At 47.1% G+C, this 19,519-nt stretch overlaps 1 protein-coding gene across 1 annotated transcript in view; it reads left to right on the forward strand.

Moving 5' to 3' along the window:
* The window catches only part of MDGA1 (MAM domain containing glycosylphosphatidylinositol anchor 1), an 84,353-nt gene that overhangs the window by 56,665 nt on the left and 8,169 nt on the right, over positions 1–19,519 (forward strand). Inside the window, exons 3-13 of the mRNA XM_036768721.1 lie at positions 2,412–2,586; positions 4,035–4,231; positions 5,542–5,674; positions 6,076–6,345; positions 8,442–8,771; positions 10,765–11,061; positions 13,103–13,381; positions 15,550–15,701; positions 17,460–17,637; positions 18,205–18,228; positions 18,939–19,091. Of these exons, the coding sequence (XP_036624616.1) occupies positions 2,412–2,586; positions 4,035–4,231; positions 5,542–5,674; positions 6,076–6,345; positions 8,442–8,771; positions 10,765–11,061; positions 13,103–13,381; positions 15,550–15,701; positions 17,460–17,637; positions 18,205–18,228; positions 18,939–19,091 (2,188 nt within the window). The remainder of the gene's footprint in view (positions 1–2,411; positions 2,587–4,034; positions 4,232–5,541; positions 5,675–6,075; positions 6,346–8,441; positions 8,772–10,764; positions 11,062–13,102; positions 13,382–15,549; positions 15,702–17,459; positions 17,638–18,204; positions 18,229–18,938; positions 19,092–19,519) is intronic.

The raw sequence follows: 19,519 nt of genomic DNA on the forward strand, positions 1-19,519 counted from the left end.
TGAGGCAGGGAATTGAATAAAATGGTGTGTGAAGAGACTTGCTAATGTGTCCTCTTTCCCTTGAGTTTGTTTAGAAACAGTGTTGCTAGTCAAAGAAGTCTCTTTTGGATCAAGTCTTGGTTGTGAAAGGGGAAAGAGCCCTCACTTGAGCCAGGGAGGAGGCTTTGGGTCAGGATCCATGTAGTTCTACAGACTGTGTGTCCATGGATATGTGTACATGTCTACATCCATTTTAGTCTCTTTGTATACTGACAATAGTATTTCTTTCAGTAGTATCATCATTCTGTCCCTAACTTCCTTCTTACAGTTCCATCTCCCCAACTCTACCATAACCATTTTTTCCTAATGTTTCTGGCTTGCCTACTATTCACTTACATGATCAGATACAGAAAGGAGACCATAGTATTTAACATGCTACATTTTCCACATGCCTTATCTGTGACCATATAGATCCAAACAGAAGATTTTTTTTTCTCCACTTGGCTCATCTTAGTCCCAGTGGCCCTCATCCCCTATGGCCCAGACTACTGAAGTGGTCTCCTAGCCTCCAGTCTAATCCCTCTAATTCAGTCTAATTCCCTCTAATCTTTTCTTCAAATACCTTAATCTCCCATTTTAATCTTTCCAAAATACCACTTTGATCATATTGTTCCTCTTTTCAAAAATCCTCAATGGCTCCTCATTGCCAACTGCAGCGGTCTCCAAAATGAGGGATCCTATCTCAGGCGTTAATGGCATGTTCCTAAGAGACATGTGGCCAACCAATCAGAGGGTGGAAAGACGGGTCACATCCCACCCTGGTTGTGATAGTCATCCAAGGGCTTAACTCCAACAGGGCCCTCCATTTCCTTCACTCATTATCATCCGGCACTCAACCTCTTCCCAAAATTGACTTCTGAAACTGTGTAAACTTCCAGTTTTTCCCTCTCTGAACTAGGCGCTGAGCCCCTCAGGGCAGTTTTCACTCAGTTTTGACCCACATCCGTAGTTGCAGAGATACTGTTGAGAAAACTCCCCACTCCTAGGATAGCTACTCTGCTCCCCAGATCACCCTGTGGCTGCTACATGCATCCCTTAGATCAGACTCTGTGTCCTGAGGCAGTTTATATGAGTAAAGATCCTTTTATTTGGTGGGGCAGAGTACACACAGGCATATATGTATGGATTATAATCTTACTCACAGAGTTCATTATATTATCTTATTCCACTAAGCTCATCTTTCTTCTGAACTTCCCTGTTTTTGTCTTTGGCATAATATTCTGGTCTTCCAGGTTAGCAAAATCTGTGTCATCCTCAACATTTCACTCCCAGCACATGGACAGTCAGTTGTCAAATCTGATCATTTTTCCCAACGCATCTTACAATCTGTACTTTCTCTCTACTCATTCAGTCACCACCCAACTCATGTCCTTTGCTCCTCTGGACTAAATTCTCCCAGCAGTTTCTTCATTGATTTCCTTGCCTCTAGTCTTTCTTCACTCCAATCTCTCCTCTACACAGAGGCCAAAGTGATATTCCTAAAGTTCAGTAGGACTGAAAGATGTGTGTGTGTGTGTGTGTGTGTGTGTGTGTGTGTGTGTGTGTGTGTTTCTGTCTGATCTCCCCACTTAAAATGTAAATTCCATGAAGGCAGAAGCTAACTTAGACACCTCTGCATAGCCCACAGCACTAGTACTGTGCCTTGAACACAGTAAATAGCCCATGAATCCTTTTAAATGATTTGATTGGATGTGAATCTATATGTATTAATCAATCCAGAAGTATTGATTAAGTATATACTATGGCTCAGGCTCCATGGCAGGTGCTACAGGTAGAATACAGTTGAAACTCTGTACTAACAAGGAATTTACATTCTAAGGGGAAAACAAGTATAAATATAAGTATATAAGGAACAAGTACAAATAAATACAAGATGGTTAGTGGGGGGACTAAGAGTAGGGGATTGGGAAAGACTTTATATGTCTTTTTATATTTGTATTTCTTTATATGTCTAAGATGTCAGCTCAGGGGATCAGAATGTGGCAGGGCAGCTTTGCTGGTGGGGGGGAGTTGGTCTCAATTCTTCTGGGGTGCAGTTAAGTGCCACTTCCATGACAGGAGTGACCTCTGAGGTTGGCTCAGTATACCTAATGCCACTTAGGAGTCCTTGGACAGTTTTGGACTTCAGCTTAATAATCTAAAATTTAGAGGTTTGGGTTAGATCACCTCTGAGGTTCCTTCCAACTCAAAACTTATGATCCTGTGAATGTGTGTATATCTGTGTCACTGTCTATGTGTGTAAATAGTGTGGAAGGCATAGATGGAAGGGGTAGTGATGGTGGGGGGAAGTGCTGTGGCTGGGACCACATATGAGTTTCCCACAGTCTGACTTTGGTCCTGAATCTGATCCCATCCTTTTTCCTCTCCCTCAGGTTCGGTGGACAAAGACAGCTGGGAGTGCCTCGGATAAGTTCCAGGAGACATCAGTGTTTAACGAGACCCTTCGAATTGAGCGCATTGCTCGAACACAGGGTGGCCGCTACTACTGTAAAGCCGAGAATGGGGTGGGGGTCCCTGCAATCAAGTCCATCCGAGTAGATGTGCAGTGTAAGTCTGGGAGGCAGACACCTGCCCCCACTTGCCCTCTCCCAGCTCCACCAGCCACCCTCATCCAGGTCCTTTGCAGCAGCCTGCATCCTAACCCCCTTCCACCTCCTCTGCTAAGGGGACAAGACATGTAGCACTCTTGGGGACCATCACTGTTTTGGTGGTGACCATCACATAGAGAAGAAGGATGTATGGGAGTGAGTGAGTAGGAAGGGGAAGGAAAGAAAGGGAAAAGAAAAAGAAAGGTACCTTTGGTTGGGGAGGGCTTAGAAATCTCCTCCTCCTCACCCCACCCCACTTGGCATGTTCTGATGCTACTGCCAGGCATCAGCCCTCCATGAGTTTTTCCAGCCCTCCACCCTCCATGTCCATAGGGACCTGCTTGCCTCTGTACACTTGTCAATGTCTGTGTTATGTGTCTGTTTACACCTACCTAGCACAGGGCTCTAGAGAATAAGCCAGCTCAGGCTAAAAGGGATGAGTTGAAGAGTTTTCTTCTCTGAGGTTTAGGGCCCTTACAGGGAGAAAGAAGAATAAAAGCCCATCTAGCTGGTACAAGTTACAGGATGGAGCCTGCCTACCCAGAGCTAACCTACACTTATCTCCATCGCTCCTCTCCACGCCAGCTCCTAGGCTGGGGAATATGGCCTGCAAGAGCACCCTGTAGTCTCTGGCCTCTGCCAAGTCCCTGATGTTGAGGGGGCCCCATTTGATGCTGGTGGAACTGGAGGGGGGGCCTGGCCAGAGCAACTGGGGACTCACTGTGACCCACATCTACTCTGCACATGGACTTGGTAACTGCCCCTTCTCAAGATGGGGTGGGTTGTGGGGGGCTGTGACAGTGAGCATTGCCTTATTTGGATCTAGATTTTTGACATAGGGTGCTCAGGTCCTTGGGCAGGGACAGCTAAATGATAAATGGAAGAGGGATAGGAGAGGCAAGATTGTCCAGAATCCCAAAGGAATCTTAAGAATTCAACAAATACAGACCCCTACCTTCAGTTTATTTAAATTCAACATTGATTAAGCACCTAGCAAGTGCCAAAAGCTATGGTAGGCACTAGGAATGGGATATAGAAATGAAAAATGATTCAGGCCCTGCCCTCAAGGAGTTTACAGATTAATTGGGTGGATACAACATATACACAAATAAATGATTCAGGATAGAGTATAATAAGGGAAAAGAAGAAATCCAAAATGCTCCAGGGAAATTTAAGGTGGGTAAGAGAAGACTTGAGCTCAGGGAATCAGAATCTAGACAGAGAAGCTTGAAGGGGGTGGGGAGTTGGTCTTAAATCCCCTGGGGTGCATTAAATGCCACTTCCCTGACAGAAGTGACCAGTGAGGTTGGTTCAGCTCTCCTTCTTAAGGGGGGCAGTAGCTGGTGCGTAAGCTCACCTCAAAACCTCCTGGCATGACATCCTCTTGGCGGGGTCCTACTCTTCCAGACCTGGATGAACCAGTTTTAACAGTGCACCAGACAGTGAGTGATGTTCGGGGTAGCTTCTACCAGGAGAAGACAGTGTTTCTTCGATGCACCGTCAACTCCAACCCACCAGCCCGATTCATCTGGAAGCGAGGCTCCAGCACCCTGTCCCACAGCCAGGATGATGGGGTTGACATCTATGAACCTCTCTACACTCAGGTCAGCAGGGACAGTTCCCCATTTCCACCCTTCTACCACTTATATGCCTCTACCTCTAGGATGGAATGCTGTAGAGAAAGGCATGGAAGAGAGATGTTCCTAATAGTGTACCAGAGGAGAACGATGGGAGGGAGGGAAAGCCCTGCCTCATTTTCTCTTTGGTAGGGGGCCATTGTTGGGTGGAGTAGCAGTGACCTGAGGCTTCAGACCCCTCCCAACTGTGGCTGCTCTTAATGAATTCTGAGTGTGGTATGGCCTTTAGATTGTTTAGAGATGTATGTTGGAGTGGGGAGGTTGGAGGTGGATGCTGGGGAAGGCAGAGTGTGGTAAGGGACAGGAAAGGAGAAATACAGACCTCTCTTTAGCTTCTGATATTGTGTATAGAACTGATGGAGAGGCAGGAGACTGGAGTCCTGTTTCAACAATCCGGCTAGCAGCTTCTGTGGGGGTGTAAGATCCACCCACAGCCAGCACCCAGAACTTCAGAACAAAATACAAACAAATTACAAACATCAACAGACACACCAAATACAGGTTCATAGTTACCAACATCTAGGTTCAGCCCAGAAGCTCAGAACAAGGGCTGGCCCAGAGTCACTCATGCCACCACTGCTGTGGGGAACAGCTCCAAAGAGGAGATGGCCAACCCCTGGTTTTATATCTTTTTCAGCGTCAGGGGTGAGTCACACATGCGACTCACCTACGTGACCTAAAATCAAGGTGACTTAAACCCATGTGGTCTAAGAGCCTCTGCTGTCCCAGACATGTAAACTAGGCCCTCCCTGGAGTTAGCCCCACCTTGGGCCCCACCTTAGTTGCCAATCCATACCCACTAAGGTTTTACACCTAATAGGGGTTTGGGTCTGGGGCTTAGCACCTAGTAAGGCTCAATGAAATGCACTGAATTACTCAAAGGAAACAAACCAATCTTTTCAAGGGCACTTGTTGAACTAAGTGCTAAGAACCCATTTTGCTTACCAACACAAGTCCATCTATTGATTCCACAGAGGGAGGGGGTGCTACAGGGCAACCTCAGAGCCAGAGAATGGCTCCAGGGATGGAGGGTTGGTACAGGGAGAGCAGTAGGTACAGTGAGAGAGGAGGAAATCCTATAGAAGGTGTGGTGAGTATAGAATTTCATGCTAGATTAGAGTCTCTTGAGGGTGACTGGTGTCTAGGAAAGTGTGGACGGTAGAGATTAGGATCAGAGACCAGTAAAATCCCTTAGATTGTATGCCCAGTGCAGTCTGTCCCAGATGCCTCATGGATATCAAATCTACCACTACATCCTATCCACGATCCCTCCCCAGGGGGAGACCAAGGTTCTAAAGCTGAAGAATCTGCGGCCCCAGGACTATGCCAGCTACACCTGCCAGGTGTCTGTTCGGAATGTGTGTGGCATTCCTGACAAGGCCATTACCTTCCGTCTCACCAACACCACAGGTAGGACATTAAGGTGTGGCACAGTCCCCCAGTCCAAAAGCACATCCCTGATTCCCAGAGGAACTTTTACCACTATGCTACCACTACTCTCTCCCTGTGTCCTCCCAGTGTCTCTCCTCTAGTGCCCCCCACCCTTTCCACCATTCTTTGGGTTCCCTCCAGGCCCTTCTTCTCCCCCAGTATCCTCCAATCCCTTCTCTTGCTTAGTTTTCCCCAGATCCAGCCCTGTCTCTTTCTCAAGGGGTTTCTTAATTCCTTCCCTTCTCCCTCAGTGTCTCCCAGTCCTCTTTCCTCCTCCCAGGTATTCTCTAATACTATCCTCTCTCTTCTAGTGCCTCTCAATCCCCCCTTCCCAAGTCCCCATAACCATTCTGTTACCTTCTTCCTACTGCCTTATCCAGCACCTCCCACCCTGAAGCTGTCAGTGAATGAGACATTGGTGGTGAATCCTGGAGAGAATGTGACAGTGCACTGTTTCCTGACTGGGGGTGACCCTCAGCCCCAGGTGCTATGGTCCCATGGTCCAGGTCCCCTGCCTCTAGGCAGCAGGGCCCAAGGTGGCACCCTTACCATCCCATCTGTTCGAGCCCAGGACTCTGGCTACTACAATTGCACGGCTATTAATAATGTGGGCAACCCAGCCAAGAAGACAGTCAACCTGCTGGTTCGATGTAAGTGACTGCTTCCATTGGGAGGTGGGGATAAGAGAATTCAGCTGGGGTCTAGGGAGGGAAACCAGAGGGAAAATATCATGGGAGGACCTACAGTCCTTGCCCTCAGGGTGGGGGGAAGGGGCTCCCAGTCTGATCTCCCCAATCACCTCTAACTATGCAGGTTAGCACCTTTTTTGCAACTTATTGTGTTAGAGATACCTATAACCAGATGTGTCAAACTCAGAGCCCCATGCTGCCTGTCGTTGTTATCGTTTGTCCTTCAAAGAGGACCAATGACATTATGGGGTGATGTCTTGACTTGTGTGGGAACTGGATTTAAGTGAAGCAGAGTTGCACAAAGTCAGCAGCCTCAAATCTTGGAGTACTGCTGAAATTTGATTAAAATATAATTGAGAAATGTTTAATAAAATTAAAATACAACAAACTGTTGATCAGTTGTGCCCGACTCTTTGTGACCCTGTGGACCATAGTACACCCATACTGTCCATGGGGTTTTCTTGGCAAAGATATTGAAGTGGTTTGCCATTTCCTTCTCCAGTGGATTAAAGCAAACAGAGGTTAAGTGACTTGCTCAAGGCCACGCAGCTAATAAGTGGCTGGATTCTGAACTCAGGTCTTCCTGACCCCTGACCTAGTGCTCTATCCACCGAGCCATCTAGCTGCTCCACAATAATACATAGATAATGTTTGTTTGTGGCTTTTCAAAGTCAATATGCAGCCACAGGGGTCTGTTTCTATTTGAATTGGATATCACTGGACTAGGGGTTGCATCTTGCCCAGAGTTCTATAGCCAGGTATGTGTCAAAGGTAGCATTTGAATCCAGTCCTCCTGACTCAAAGACCAACTCTAACCACTACTGTCAGGCTGCCTCTCACCAGAGTATATAACTCTATAACAAAGTATTAGAATGAATGTGAGGAAAGTACTTTGTAAACTTAAATCATCTTATAAATAGGTAATTATTATCACTGTAGAGAGAGAGCAAGATCTAATGAAATACAAATATCAAGATGCTATTAAGCACTCATGGATGTTCCTCACTAAATTTAATTTTTATCAGCAATTGCATCGTCTAATCCTAATTTTTCCTACTCTGCTTTAAAGACAAATCTTTTGCTTTTCTCACTTGCAGCACATTGGGTTTGGGGCTTGAGGAAGGTTTCCTGGCTCTCTGGTAGTAAATTGTTACCATAGTCTCTCTTCTGCAGCCAGTTTTAACTAAGATAATCCTGATGGCAAAGGCTTTCTCCTTCTACTAGCTCTGATCAGCTACACAGTCCCTCTCTGTCTCTAAAGAAACTGACCCTTTCAGGATCAAAAACATAGGGCGATCACAGTTAGGAACATGCCACATTTCCCCATGACTTTCCTGTGATTGTATATTTCCAATGGGAAGAGTTCTTTTTTTTCTTCCACCTGGCTCATTTCTCTTTCTCTTTGAAGCCTGGGATGGTTTAAAATCTTAATTTACATCAAATACTTAAGGTCATCCATTAACAACTCTAAGCAGACTCCCAGCATCCTTCAAACATGCTTTTAATGTTTTAAAGAGGCAGATCCTTTTGTTTCAGGGATAAAAAAATTTTTTAAAAGCAGAACAGTTTTCAAAAGGAGTTATGTAGTGGTTTCTGTACAAGGAAATAGTCATGGCATCATAGAGATAGACTTGGAAGAGACCTCAGAGGTTATATACTCCAACCCCCTCATTTTTACAGATGAGGAAACTGAGGCCCAGGATGGATCACAAAGACAGTGAACATTAGAAGTGGAGTTTGAACCCAGGTCCTTAACCCCTGGAGCCAGCAGTCTCTCCACAGTGCAACACTGCTTCTAGGGGCTAGATTTTTTGTCTAGTAGAACATTTCCAGTCCCTTTCTTCAGTGAGTTAACATTCTGATGAGAGAGATACAGTCTTTGTACTCAGCTTCTGGTCTTTTAATAGAGACCCAGTTCCTGCCCTCAAGGGAGAACACATATACTTTTTTTTTAATATGATGGCACAGTGCCTGCTTACAGGATCTCTGACCTATGAGGAAATGCAATTTCTCTGGTATTTTTCCCATGCACACAAACACCTCTGTTGTCTTTACAGCAATGAGGAATGCTACCTTCCAAATCACACCAGATGTGATCAAGGAGAGTGAGAGTATTCAGCTGGGTCAGGACCTGAAACTCTCATGCCACGTGGATGCTGTGCCTCAGGAGAAGGTGTCGTATCAGTGGTACAAGAATGGCAAGCTTGCCCGGATATCTGACCGACTGCTGGTGACTCGCAATGATCCTGAGCTGCCTGCTGTCACTAGCAGCTTGGAGCTCATTGACTTACGCTTCAGCGACTATGGCACCTACCTCTGTGTCGCCTCCTTTCAGGGTGCACCTGTGCCAGACCTTAGTGTTGAGGTCAACATCTCATCTGAGACAGGTTAGCATCCTGCAGGAAGTGCCTGCAGGTGAACTAGGAGGCACCTGGGGAAGGGAGGATGAAGAAAGAGCTTACCCAAGGGAAGGAAGGATGAGAGGGTGACTGGGGAAATGAGGGGATTACTCGAGGGGAAGGAGTATGGGGACGTATCTTGGGGAAAGAACATTGGGGTACAACTTAGCAAAAGAGAAGAAGAAGGATCACATGATGGAACAGAAGAAAGTCACCTTAGAGAAAGGAGAATGAGAGGTCACTCAAGGGAAGGGCTTGAGGAAGGGGGAATTGTTTAAGTTCCCAGTCTTGACCAGATCTGCCTATCTTGAGCCTGCGTAAAGAAATTTCCCTATCAGTCTCTCCATAGGCATCATCTGATTTCTCTCAAATTCAAGAGATGTGTGTTGGGTGGAGAGAGAAAGATGGTAATGAAAACCCCTATTTCCCACTCTAACCTGAATCAATTGCCTTCAGGAAAAGAATTGTGGTGGGATTTGAATCCATGTTCACTACTTCCTATCTCTGTGTGACCTTGGACAAGTCATTCACCTCATAGATTTAGGGCTGGAAGGAACCTTAGAGGTCATTTAGTCTAACCTCTTGTTTACAAATGGAGAAACTGAGTCCCAAGGAGGTTACATCATTTTAATAAGATCACATAGGTGTCGCTATAGGAAGCTCTCTATTTGGGAAACTTCCTCTAACCATGCAGGTCATCATCTTCTTTGCAATTCATTGCCTTAGAGAGTTTATCTTGAGGACAGAAAGGGTTAAGTGGCTTGCTCAGGGTCCTACAGTGACAGGCATGTGTCAGAAATAGCACTTGAAACCAAGTCTTCCTGGCTCAAAGGCCAACTCTAACCACTACCAGAATCAGAACCCGGGTCTTCTGACTGCAAATCCAATGTTCTTCTGTTGCAACACAATATCTCCCTTTGAGTCTCAATTTCCTGCTCTCAAGGGTTGGACTACAACATCTCAAAGGCATCTTTTATCTCTAAATTCTTTGATCCAATGAATGAGCGTTTCAGCCTATGGAAATGATAGGAATAAGAACCGGACCTAGGATTTCACTGATATAGGGAACTCCGGGTAGGGCAAGGAACTTGCTACAGTTTCAGTTGGGCACCTTCTCTGCAATTTAGTCTAAAGAGTTATCTAGAGAATTGAGATGTTAAGTGACTTGCCCAGGGTCACGCAGACAATATGTCAGGGGCAGGACTCAAACCCAAGCCTTCCTGACTTCAAGGTCAGCTCTCTATCCACCATGCCACATTGCTTCTTGGTAGGGATGAACACAATACAAACCTGCACCTAAGAAGAGATGCTTGGGTTCTATTACAGTCAGGGTTGGTTTTCGAATGAGGGAGGGCTTGATTTGGACCTTGAGAAACAGGTAAGATTTGGATTCAGGGGGAACCTGCAGCCTTGAGGCCACATGGAGCCCTCTAGGTCCTCAAGTGTGGCCCTTGGACTGAATCTGTGAAACTTGGATTCAGTCAAAAGACTGCACTCAAGGACCTAGAAGGCCACATGTGGCCTCAAGTACACAGGTTTCCCACCCCTGGTGATGGAGTACAGTCTAAAGCATATTCCAGGCAGTGTCCAGGCAGGACATTATTGCATGAGTCCTCCACCATCATGGGGACAATGAGAAAATCAACTTGGTGGAATGGATAGTGCACTGGACTTGGAGTCAGGAAGACCTAAAGTTGAGTCTTGCCTTGGGAGCTAATCCTCTAGGCAGGGCAAGTGACATCATCTCTCAGCTTCAGTTTCCTCATCTGTGAAATAGGAAGGATGATAACCATGACAATAACAACACCTCCAGAAGGGTTATTGTGAAAATTAGGTGAGATACGTTATGTAAAGCACTTTGAAAATCTTAAAGCACCATGTAAATGTTAGCTATAGGGCAGAGAATGAGTCTTGGGAAATATTGGAAGGGAAGGCAGAGGTGGGAAGTTCTCCCTCTGATCCTCCTCATCCACCTTTTCAGTGCCCCCCACGATCAGCGTCCCCAAGGGCAGGTCAGTGGTGATGGTTCGTGAGGGGTCTTCCGTGGAGCTGCAGTGTGAAGTTCGGGGGAAGCCCAGGCCTCCCGTATTGTGGTCCCGAGTGGATAAGGAGGCTGGCCTGCTGCCCTCTGGAGCTGCCATGGAGGAGACGCCAGACGGGAAGCTACGGGTGGAACGAGTGAGCCGGGAGATGAGTGGGACCTACCGCTGTCAGACTGCTCGGTACAATGGCTTCAATGTTAGGTCCAGGGAAGCGCAGGTGCAGCTCAATGTGCAGTGTGAGTGTCTCCTGGAAGCATCTTCAAGACACCCATTGAACATACCCCCACTGTCCCCCACCCCAAACTCTACTACCCAACAACGTATCTCAACTGTCTTGCCAGGACAGCGCTGCTGTCAATCTTCCCGGTTCTTGGAACTCCCACGCCAACACCTCTCCTCATTAAGTTTTCCATGACCTCCCCTCCACTTTTCAGCCAACAATCCAGTTTGATAAAGAATAGGTGTCCCCACTACCTGTAGCCCAACCCCAAACTCTCTGAGACATCCCAACCCTGATACCCCAAGTCCATAGATGTCTGTCCCCAACCAATCAATCAATCAAACTTAGCACAGTGCCTGGCACATAGTAATGGCTTAATAAAAGTTTGCTAACTGACTGCTAAGCATCTACTATGTGCCAAGCACTCCATACAAAGATAAAGAACAGTGAGTTCCTGGCATCAAGGACCTCACAGCCCAGGATGTCATGAAAACATCTCTTCAATCTAAAATCCTCACACACCTGGCATTCTTAGGAAACTCAGCATGGATTTTGGGGCAAAGCTATGGGAAGAGGTTCTCCAGGCAGTGGGAATGGTTGGAAAGGAATGTGTATGACCTTCAAGGTTTGTCAGTCAGTCAAGAGCATCAACTACAGTGTGGGAAGTCTTATCCTGAATCCTAGGAAAGCGTTGGTGAATGTGAATGGGGAGAGGTATGAGGTGTATGTATTTAAGCATATGTGTGTGCTTATGATGTGTGTGTACAAGTGCATAGCAGGGTACATTTGTAAGTGGGCCAAATCTTTTAAAAAAATCTAACAGAAATAAATGTAAATTCTTATGCTTGGGTTCAAAAAATCAACTTTGAGTTATAAAATTGAGGAGATTTGATGAGTGAAACAGTTTGTCTGAAAAAAGATCTGGGTCTTTGACAAAGGTCAATAAAAATGAATAGCATCACATGGCTTCCCCCCCCCTCCAAAAAAGCTGCTGTAATTTTCTACTGTATTAAGAGGAACAGTATATGGAACAAGGGAGGCAAGAAGTCCCAATGTACTTTGCCCAGGTCAACCCCACATCTGAAGTATTTCATTCATTTTTGAGCACCCCTTAGGAGAGACACTAAAAATGAGAGAGAATCCAAAAGAGGCTTGAATAAGAGAAAACTTGTGAAGTAACAGTTGCATTTTCTGTATATGAAGGACTGTTTTGTGGACGAGGACAACACTTATTTCTGCTTGGTCTGTGGGCAGAAGTAGACAAAATGAGTGAATGTTGCAGAAAGGCAGTTTTAGGCTCCGTGTATGGAAAACCTTGCACAAAATTGGAGCTATCCAACCCAAGAAATAGCAGAGTCCTTCTTAATAGCGATCTTCTTGTTGCTGTCTTTATTTCCATTTCATTTCATTTTTATTCTGAATTCAACAAAAACCAGCTAAAATGAGCACTTTCATATGCATAGTGGAATAGAAGGAGAGGATTGTACAGGAAACTGGGAATCTCCACTGAGTACAGATACTTTTATATGTAATAAAGTCACCACCTTGATCTTCAAGAGAAGGCTCCATGACTACTTGCTAGGGATGTCATAGATGTTGAGGTACAACTAGTTTGGACTAGATGAACTTCAAGGATTGCCCCACCAGCCCCAAGGTTCTATAATTCTGAGGGTGTTCTACTGCAGGTATATTTATTGAAAGTTTTTCTATTTATGTCTGTTTACCCCTGCATCTGTATCTCTTCTTGCTGAAGGGGTGTGTGTGTGTGTGTGTGTGTGTGTGTGTGTGTGTGTGAGTGTGTATCTGTATACATGCATTTGTGTATATGAGTGCCTGAGTATCGGTTCCTATGCTATGGATATATAGGCTGTCACTTTCTCAGGGAGCCCCAGATTCTACTTTGAAGCCGGCGTATGTCCTCCTAGAGGAAACCCCAACCCCTATCCTATGCCAATCCCCTCCAGTCTACTGGCTTGGGGAGAGGGAGGAGCAAGGAGAAACGGAGGAGGACTCCTGCTGACTCTGTGGTGTGTCTCCTCCTACCCGGTCTCCCCCAGTTCCTCCAGTGGTGGAACCAACCAACCAGGACGTGCGCCAGGCCCTGGGCCGACCTGTACTGCTGCGTTGCACCTTGCTTCGAGGTAGCCCCCTGCGCATCGCCTCCGCTGTGTGGCGCTTCAATGGGCACCTCCTGCCAACGGCACCCGCTCCCCCTAACGAAGCCCCAGACCACGCAGAGCTGCGCCTTGACCCCCTCACCCGCGACAGCAGCGGCAGCTATGAGTGCACTATCTCCAACGATGTGGGCGCCGCCTCCTGCCTCTTCCAGGTGTCCGGTGAGTGGCCCTCACCTGTCCCTCTTCCCCAAATGGTGTCCTCTTTTCTGGTTCGCCCTCCTCTCAACCTGGGCTGTTTCTTGTTGGCAAAGGGCTGCCGCTAGGCCTGGTCTCGAAAGCCCAATCGCCATCCCTCAGCCAAGGTCTTGACCTCTCAGCCCAGTCCCTGTGTCTAAGCCTAGTTCTCACCTCCCGGCCGTGGTTCCTATTTCTCAACCTTGTCTCTCCCTGTCACTCACTACACATTGCCCTTTCCAGTTTAATCTCAGTCCAGCTCTACTAAGTGGTCCTTTGCTCATCTCAGCCCCTCCCCCTCCATCAGCACCTTCCCCCCAGGTGCCTTGGACCATTTGGCCAGAGGAGGAGAGTTTAGTGCTCATCTCCGGTCACCCCTTCCTTTTTTATTTCTCTACATGGAAGCTGCAGGTCAAATGCCGAGGGTTTGAGCTCCAGACCTGAGCAGCAAAAGTAGCTTCCAGGAGGTTATTCTCCACAATATAAGGTGGACGCTTCACTGGTCCGTCAGTCAACAGATGCTTTAGTTTGTACTTCGTATTACTTCGTAGCAAAGGCCACTTTATTCACAAAATCTCTCTAGTCCCCTCCGGTGTCCCCCACCTCCGTCTCTTCTGCCCGCAATGTGCTCCAGCCCCTTTCCTGGTATCTCCAGTCTCCTCCCCCCTCCCCTATATGCCCGAGCCTCTCCCCAGTGCAACCCCTTTCCCTCTTCTGTCCTTTTCCCTTCCAAGCGTCCTCCAGTTCTTCCTTTTCAGCCCCTGCCAAGTGCCCTCCAGTTCCCTATCCTGTCCCGTAGTTGTCTTCCCTCTTCCTCCTTCCCTCGTGTCTCGCGGGTCCCTCCCCTCTCTCCACAGTGAACCCAGCCTCCTTCTTTCCCTCAGTTCCCAGCGCCATTCTCCCCAGTGTTCCGTCCAGATCCCTCGGTGTTCCCTTTCCCTTCTCTCCAGTGTTTCTTCATCTCTATGCCGCTCCTGGGTGTATGGTAACCCTATCCTCCCTAGTGTTACCTCATCCCTATTCCTCTACCCTCCTGTCCCTCCAGCCTTTTCCTGTTTCTCCTACATTATCTCTGCAGGCCCTTTCCCTCTCCCCCCTCCCTGTTACCACAGTTCCCTTCCTTTCTCACCTAGTCTTCCCTTTTCTTCCTCCCCTCTCTTCCTGCAGCCCTGATCCCCATTTCTTTTTGTCTTCTCAACCTTCTGACCCAATCCCTGCCAAGCCAGGTTGGAATGGTTGGGTGCTGTCTCTGGGCTGCTGGCCTGGACTTCAACAGAAATGGGGACATATGGGTTGGTGGGTTGGGGGAAGTATAGAGGGACTGGGGAGGGAGGGAAGTGATATCCTTGGGATTGTAAGAATTGAGAGTTACAGGGTATTGGGGGCATTCCAGACTCCTCCATTACATCTTCCCTTCAAGGAGATTCAATGCATTATAATGACATTATGCTCAAATGGCATTAAACTCTGTGGAAAGGCATCTAGTGTGCCGGCTCCCACACCTCCAACTTCCAGCCTCACCCCATTCCTACCCCCTTGTCTGGTCAGCACCTCCAGCAGTTGTGGGAATATTCTCCTTCACCCTTACCCCCACACACCTTCCAGGGTGTCCAACACCCTGAGTGGTTGAGGGACTGGGGCCTCAGATCACTGGTTACCTTCCTCATCCCTTCCCCTCCCTACCCTTCACCAGCCAGAGGGCCCCTGTGACATTTCCCACCTCCCTCCCCTCTCCCCTCTTCTCCCTATACTCCTCCCTATCTCCTTTACTCCCTTTCTGTCTCTCCCTCCCTCTCTCCATTCCCTGTTTCTACCTAATATCCTGTTTCCCCACAATTCTCCCCTCTCATTTCCGTCTCCCCTATTCTTCCTTTCTCTCGATTCCTCTTAATCATTTCACCTTCTACCCTCTTGATTCTCCTTACCATGTCCTTTCTTTCCTTCCTCTCTCCTCCTCACTCCCCTGGAACCTTCTGCAACTATCCCCTCTCTTCCTTCTTTGTCTCCCCAACTATCCTCTCTCTTCATTCTGTATCCCCCAACTATCCCCTCTCTGTCTCACCCCAATCTCCTCCCTCTCCTCCTCTGTCTCTACCTTGTCCTTCCCTGTCCCCCATGGCCCCAAACCCCCTTCCACACACCCACCCTCTCAGCCAAAGCCTACAGCCCGGAGTTTTACTACGACACCCCCAACCCCACCCGCAGCCACAAGCTGTCCAAGAACTACTCCTACGTGCTTCAGTGGACGCAGAAGGAGCCGGACGCCGTGGATCCTGTCCTCAGCTACCGGCTGGACATCCGCCAGGTGGGCTGGAGACATACAGGCTAGCAGAGGAGGAGGCAAGGGGTGTAATGAGGATGGGAGAGAATGTCCTCATCCTCACAAGGATATAGGACTGGACAGTGGAGCTAGTGCTCCCCAAAATCCTCGTTAAGAAGTTGGGAGAGTACCACTTCTGACACATACTAGCTTGTGTGACCCTGGGCAAGTCACTTAATCTTGCAGTGTCCCCAGGAAACTCTTTAAGGCTTGTGATCATAAGATAATAGATTTGGCGTGGGTCTAACACTTTCACCCACAGATGAAGAAACTGAGGCTTAGAGGGAAGTTACTTGCCCAATGTCATAGATATATTATCAGAGGTAGAATTTCAACCTGGCTCTCCAGTTGGAGTGCTGCTCTCCATTAGTATGGGGAGTTTTCTCATTGGAAGTTCTCTAAGTCAATAAAATCACTGGTCCCATTTTAATTTTAAAAAAGAGACTGAGTGAGGAAAGTGACTGTGTCCCATGATTCTTGGGGTGTTGAAAGATGTCTGAGTTCATGGGATTGGGGGTGGGGGGAGGAGTAGGAAAGACTGACCAAAAAGCAGTGAGATAAACCAACATGTATCTCCTGACGTTGGCATCTGCCTTTTCAGAGTCCAGAAGACTGCACAAACTCTGGGGACCCTGGTATATGTCTCATCCCACCCCACACTCCCTCAATTGTGACTAATATAAATGATATGTCCTGGCCTGGGCTGCTTATTAATCTAAGAACTTGGAAAGATCAGTGATATGTGTATGCGAGAGTATACCAGCTTTTTCCACAGGACAAAGGGTTTTGGCCATAGAATCATCTTTTTTGGTATCCTACCATGTTACAGAAATGCTTGTTTTATTTCTTAGGTTCAGAATTAAATAAATGATTTAAAAAGAGAACAAAAAAAGAGAATGAAGTTAGAGCTTGTCTTTAGTCTTTGAGATTTTGGTGAAAGGGGCTCAGACACACTAAGCTCTCTCACCTATTATGGCATAGTGGATGGGACACTAGATTTAGAATCAGGAAGAGCTAGGTTCAAGTCTTGCCTTAGACATTTACTAGTTGTGTGACCCTGGGAAAGTCGCTTAATTTCTCCATGCCCCAATTTCCTCATTTATAAAATGAGGAGTGATCTCTAAGGTCCCTTCCAGCTCTTACCTCTTGGGCTTTAGGGTTGCAAGAGAATCAAAATCAGGTAAGAGGGTGAATATTTTATATTTCTATAGAACTGGGTGCATCCACTGTCTCATTAGTTCTTATGACAATCCAGTGTAGTAGTCTGAGTTGGGGCTTATTATCCCCTTTGGATGGAGGAGGAAATGGAGTCCCAAAGATGGGAAGTGTTTTGCCTAGTCACACAGCTTGTTCATGGTAGAGCTTGGATTCAAACTTAGCTCTCAAGATTTCCAATTCAGAACTCCTTTTTCCCCCATAGTTAATGAGAGCCATGCTCAGTGGGTTCTGCAGTTTTAGTTGTTATTTCATTTTATTTCATTTCATTTTCTATGAGAGCTAATTTCTCCATGCTTTGTTCATTTTAATTTTTATATTTTTGTTATGAATTTATTCATCAAACATTTCAATATACAAAGACAAAGAAAAATAAGGGTAGTGTATGAAACCATGGGCTTTCTCCATTATACCATGGCACTGAGGGCATCCTTGGAGAGTAGGGGCCAATGTGGGTTGGGGGAAAGGAAGGGGAGAAGGGACTCAAGAGCCCATAATTGATGGGGACCCTAATGCCTATGTCCCCAGCTAAGCCTTCGGACGTCTGTAACGAAGCCAATCCCAGTTCGCCGAGTGGAGAAGGGGCAGTTGCTTGAATACATACTGACTGACCTGAAGGTGCCCCATAGCTATGAGGTCCGCCTCACACCCATCACCACCTTTGGGGCTGGAGACATGGCTGCCCGCATTATCCGATACATGGAGCGTAGGTGGCTGGGGGACTGAGCATGGGGGAAACGGGGTAGGAGGAGATCCCTTTCTTTGGTCCCAAAGTACTGTTTCCCCTCAGCTTTCCAGAGGGCTGGAGGCTACTCCATTTCCCCTGCTCTATTTGGAGACACTCACAGCTCTGCTTGGAAAGTATCTTTCTCTCCAGAGTAGCATCTTCCCCAGGGCAGACCCCTCCCAAACCTGTTTCCAGGCTGCTTGACTCTGGGAACAGGAATAGAATCAGGCTAGCTAGGTCTTTTTGATCAGCTTTGAGGTCCAGATACATACAATGTTTGAGCCATGGACTTATTTGCTCACACATGCAGGCAAGCGTGTGGATTTGCATAATGTTTCGAATCTCATTTGATTTGCATGCTATTTATTTCTTGTCAAAATGTACTGAAACCTTTCCAGTCCTGCCCTCTCTCCCCTCAGGCACTGGTTCTAGCCCAACCTTGTGTTTAATTTCTAAGTGCCCCATTACCAACCCCCCTTCCCCCATCTTTACAATGGTATCACTACCACAAGGCTCTAACTTGGTGTTTTTGTTTTGTTTTCTCAGCAACCAACTCTCCGAACCTATCTGGTGAGGGTCCTTTCATTTTCTTTCACAAGAGCACATTTTGACACCTCCCTGGTGATGTGGTGGTGCTGGTGGTGGTGGTGGTGAGAGTATCCCAGGTCAGAATGGCATTGAATTCAGGTTCTCATTAGAAGCAGGAAAATTTGTCTGGGAAGAAGGGGAGAATGGATTTTCTCTCTATCTCCAAGAGATCGAAGAAGGGGTCAGGGTTGGGTGAAGAGAAGAGGAAATACCCAGCAAGCAATTGGGAAGAGGAGACCCAGGGCACTAAGATTAGAGCTGAGCACGACTTTATTAATGGGAGAGTCTCATCCCTTCCTACATTGGCATCAGGCCTTATAATCTAAAGGTATGGTTTTATGTTTGCCCTACTTTTCCCTGCCCTTGACTTGGGCTCTCTCTTTATCCCTGCCTCCAAGTGGCCCTTTCCTTGTCCTCCTGAGCTGGTGAGGGGAATAGCTGACTCAATTTCCTTTAGGTATGCGGTCCCATTTCCTTTAGGTGCTGTTGCCTGGTTTTGTTTAGCCCTAAAAATGTAGAAACATGTTCATTCACATGCTTGCTTGAACTATGGGTCAAACAGGACTTGAGAGTGGGCGACTGGATTGGAAACAGAGAAGGGACAATGACAGCAGCTGACCCTCTTCTCCAGCCTCCCTCCTCTCCTTCTATGTACATCTTCCCTCTCTTTCTTTCTTGACTCTTCCCCGTAGATAATACCTGCCACTTTGAGGATGAGAAGATCTGTGGCTACACCCAGGATCGGGCAGACAACTTTGACTGGACTCGACAGAATGCCCTCACCCAGAACCCCAAACGCTCCCCCAACACTGGCCCCCCAACTGATATAAGTGGGACTCCAGAGGGTGAGTGAGGGAAGAAGGGGGGACAGAGAATTCAGAAGATATAGAGCTGGAAGGGATCTCAGAGACATCTAGTCCAGCCTCCATATTTTACAGTTAAAGAAGCTGAGGCCCAGCAAGGTTAATGACCTGTCAAGGTTACATAGGTAACAAGTTTCAGTGGTAGATTTGAACCCAGGTTCTCTGGCTCCATAGAATGTTCCCTTTCTACTGTACCATGCTGTCTTGGTGCTGCTAGGAAGAAGGGGGAAGAGGCATGGAGGGAGGAGGCACTGTTCAGCCTTCAGGGAGCTATCCAGCTGATGCTGAGAGATGGTCTTCGGGTGTATACAGTCTGAGAAGGCTTCTCAGAGAAGGGGATCTTTGAGCAGATTTTGGTGTAAGGGGAAGAGATAGAAAGAAAGTGGGAAGGGCATCTCAGATGGGGGGGA

The sequence above is a fragment of the Trichosurus vulpecula genome, chromosome 7, assembly GCF_011100635.1.
Source record: "Trichosurus vulpecula isolate mTriVul1 chromosome 7, mTriVul1.pri, whole genome shotgun sequence".
NCBI classification, from domain to species: Eukaryota; Metazoa; Chordata; class Mammalia; order Diprotodontia; family Phalangeridae; genus Trichosurus; species Trichosurus vulpecula.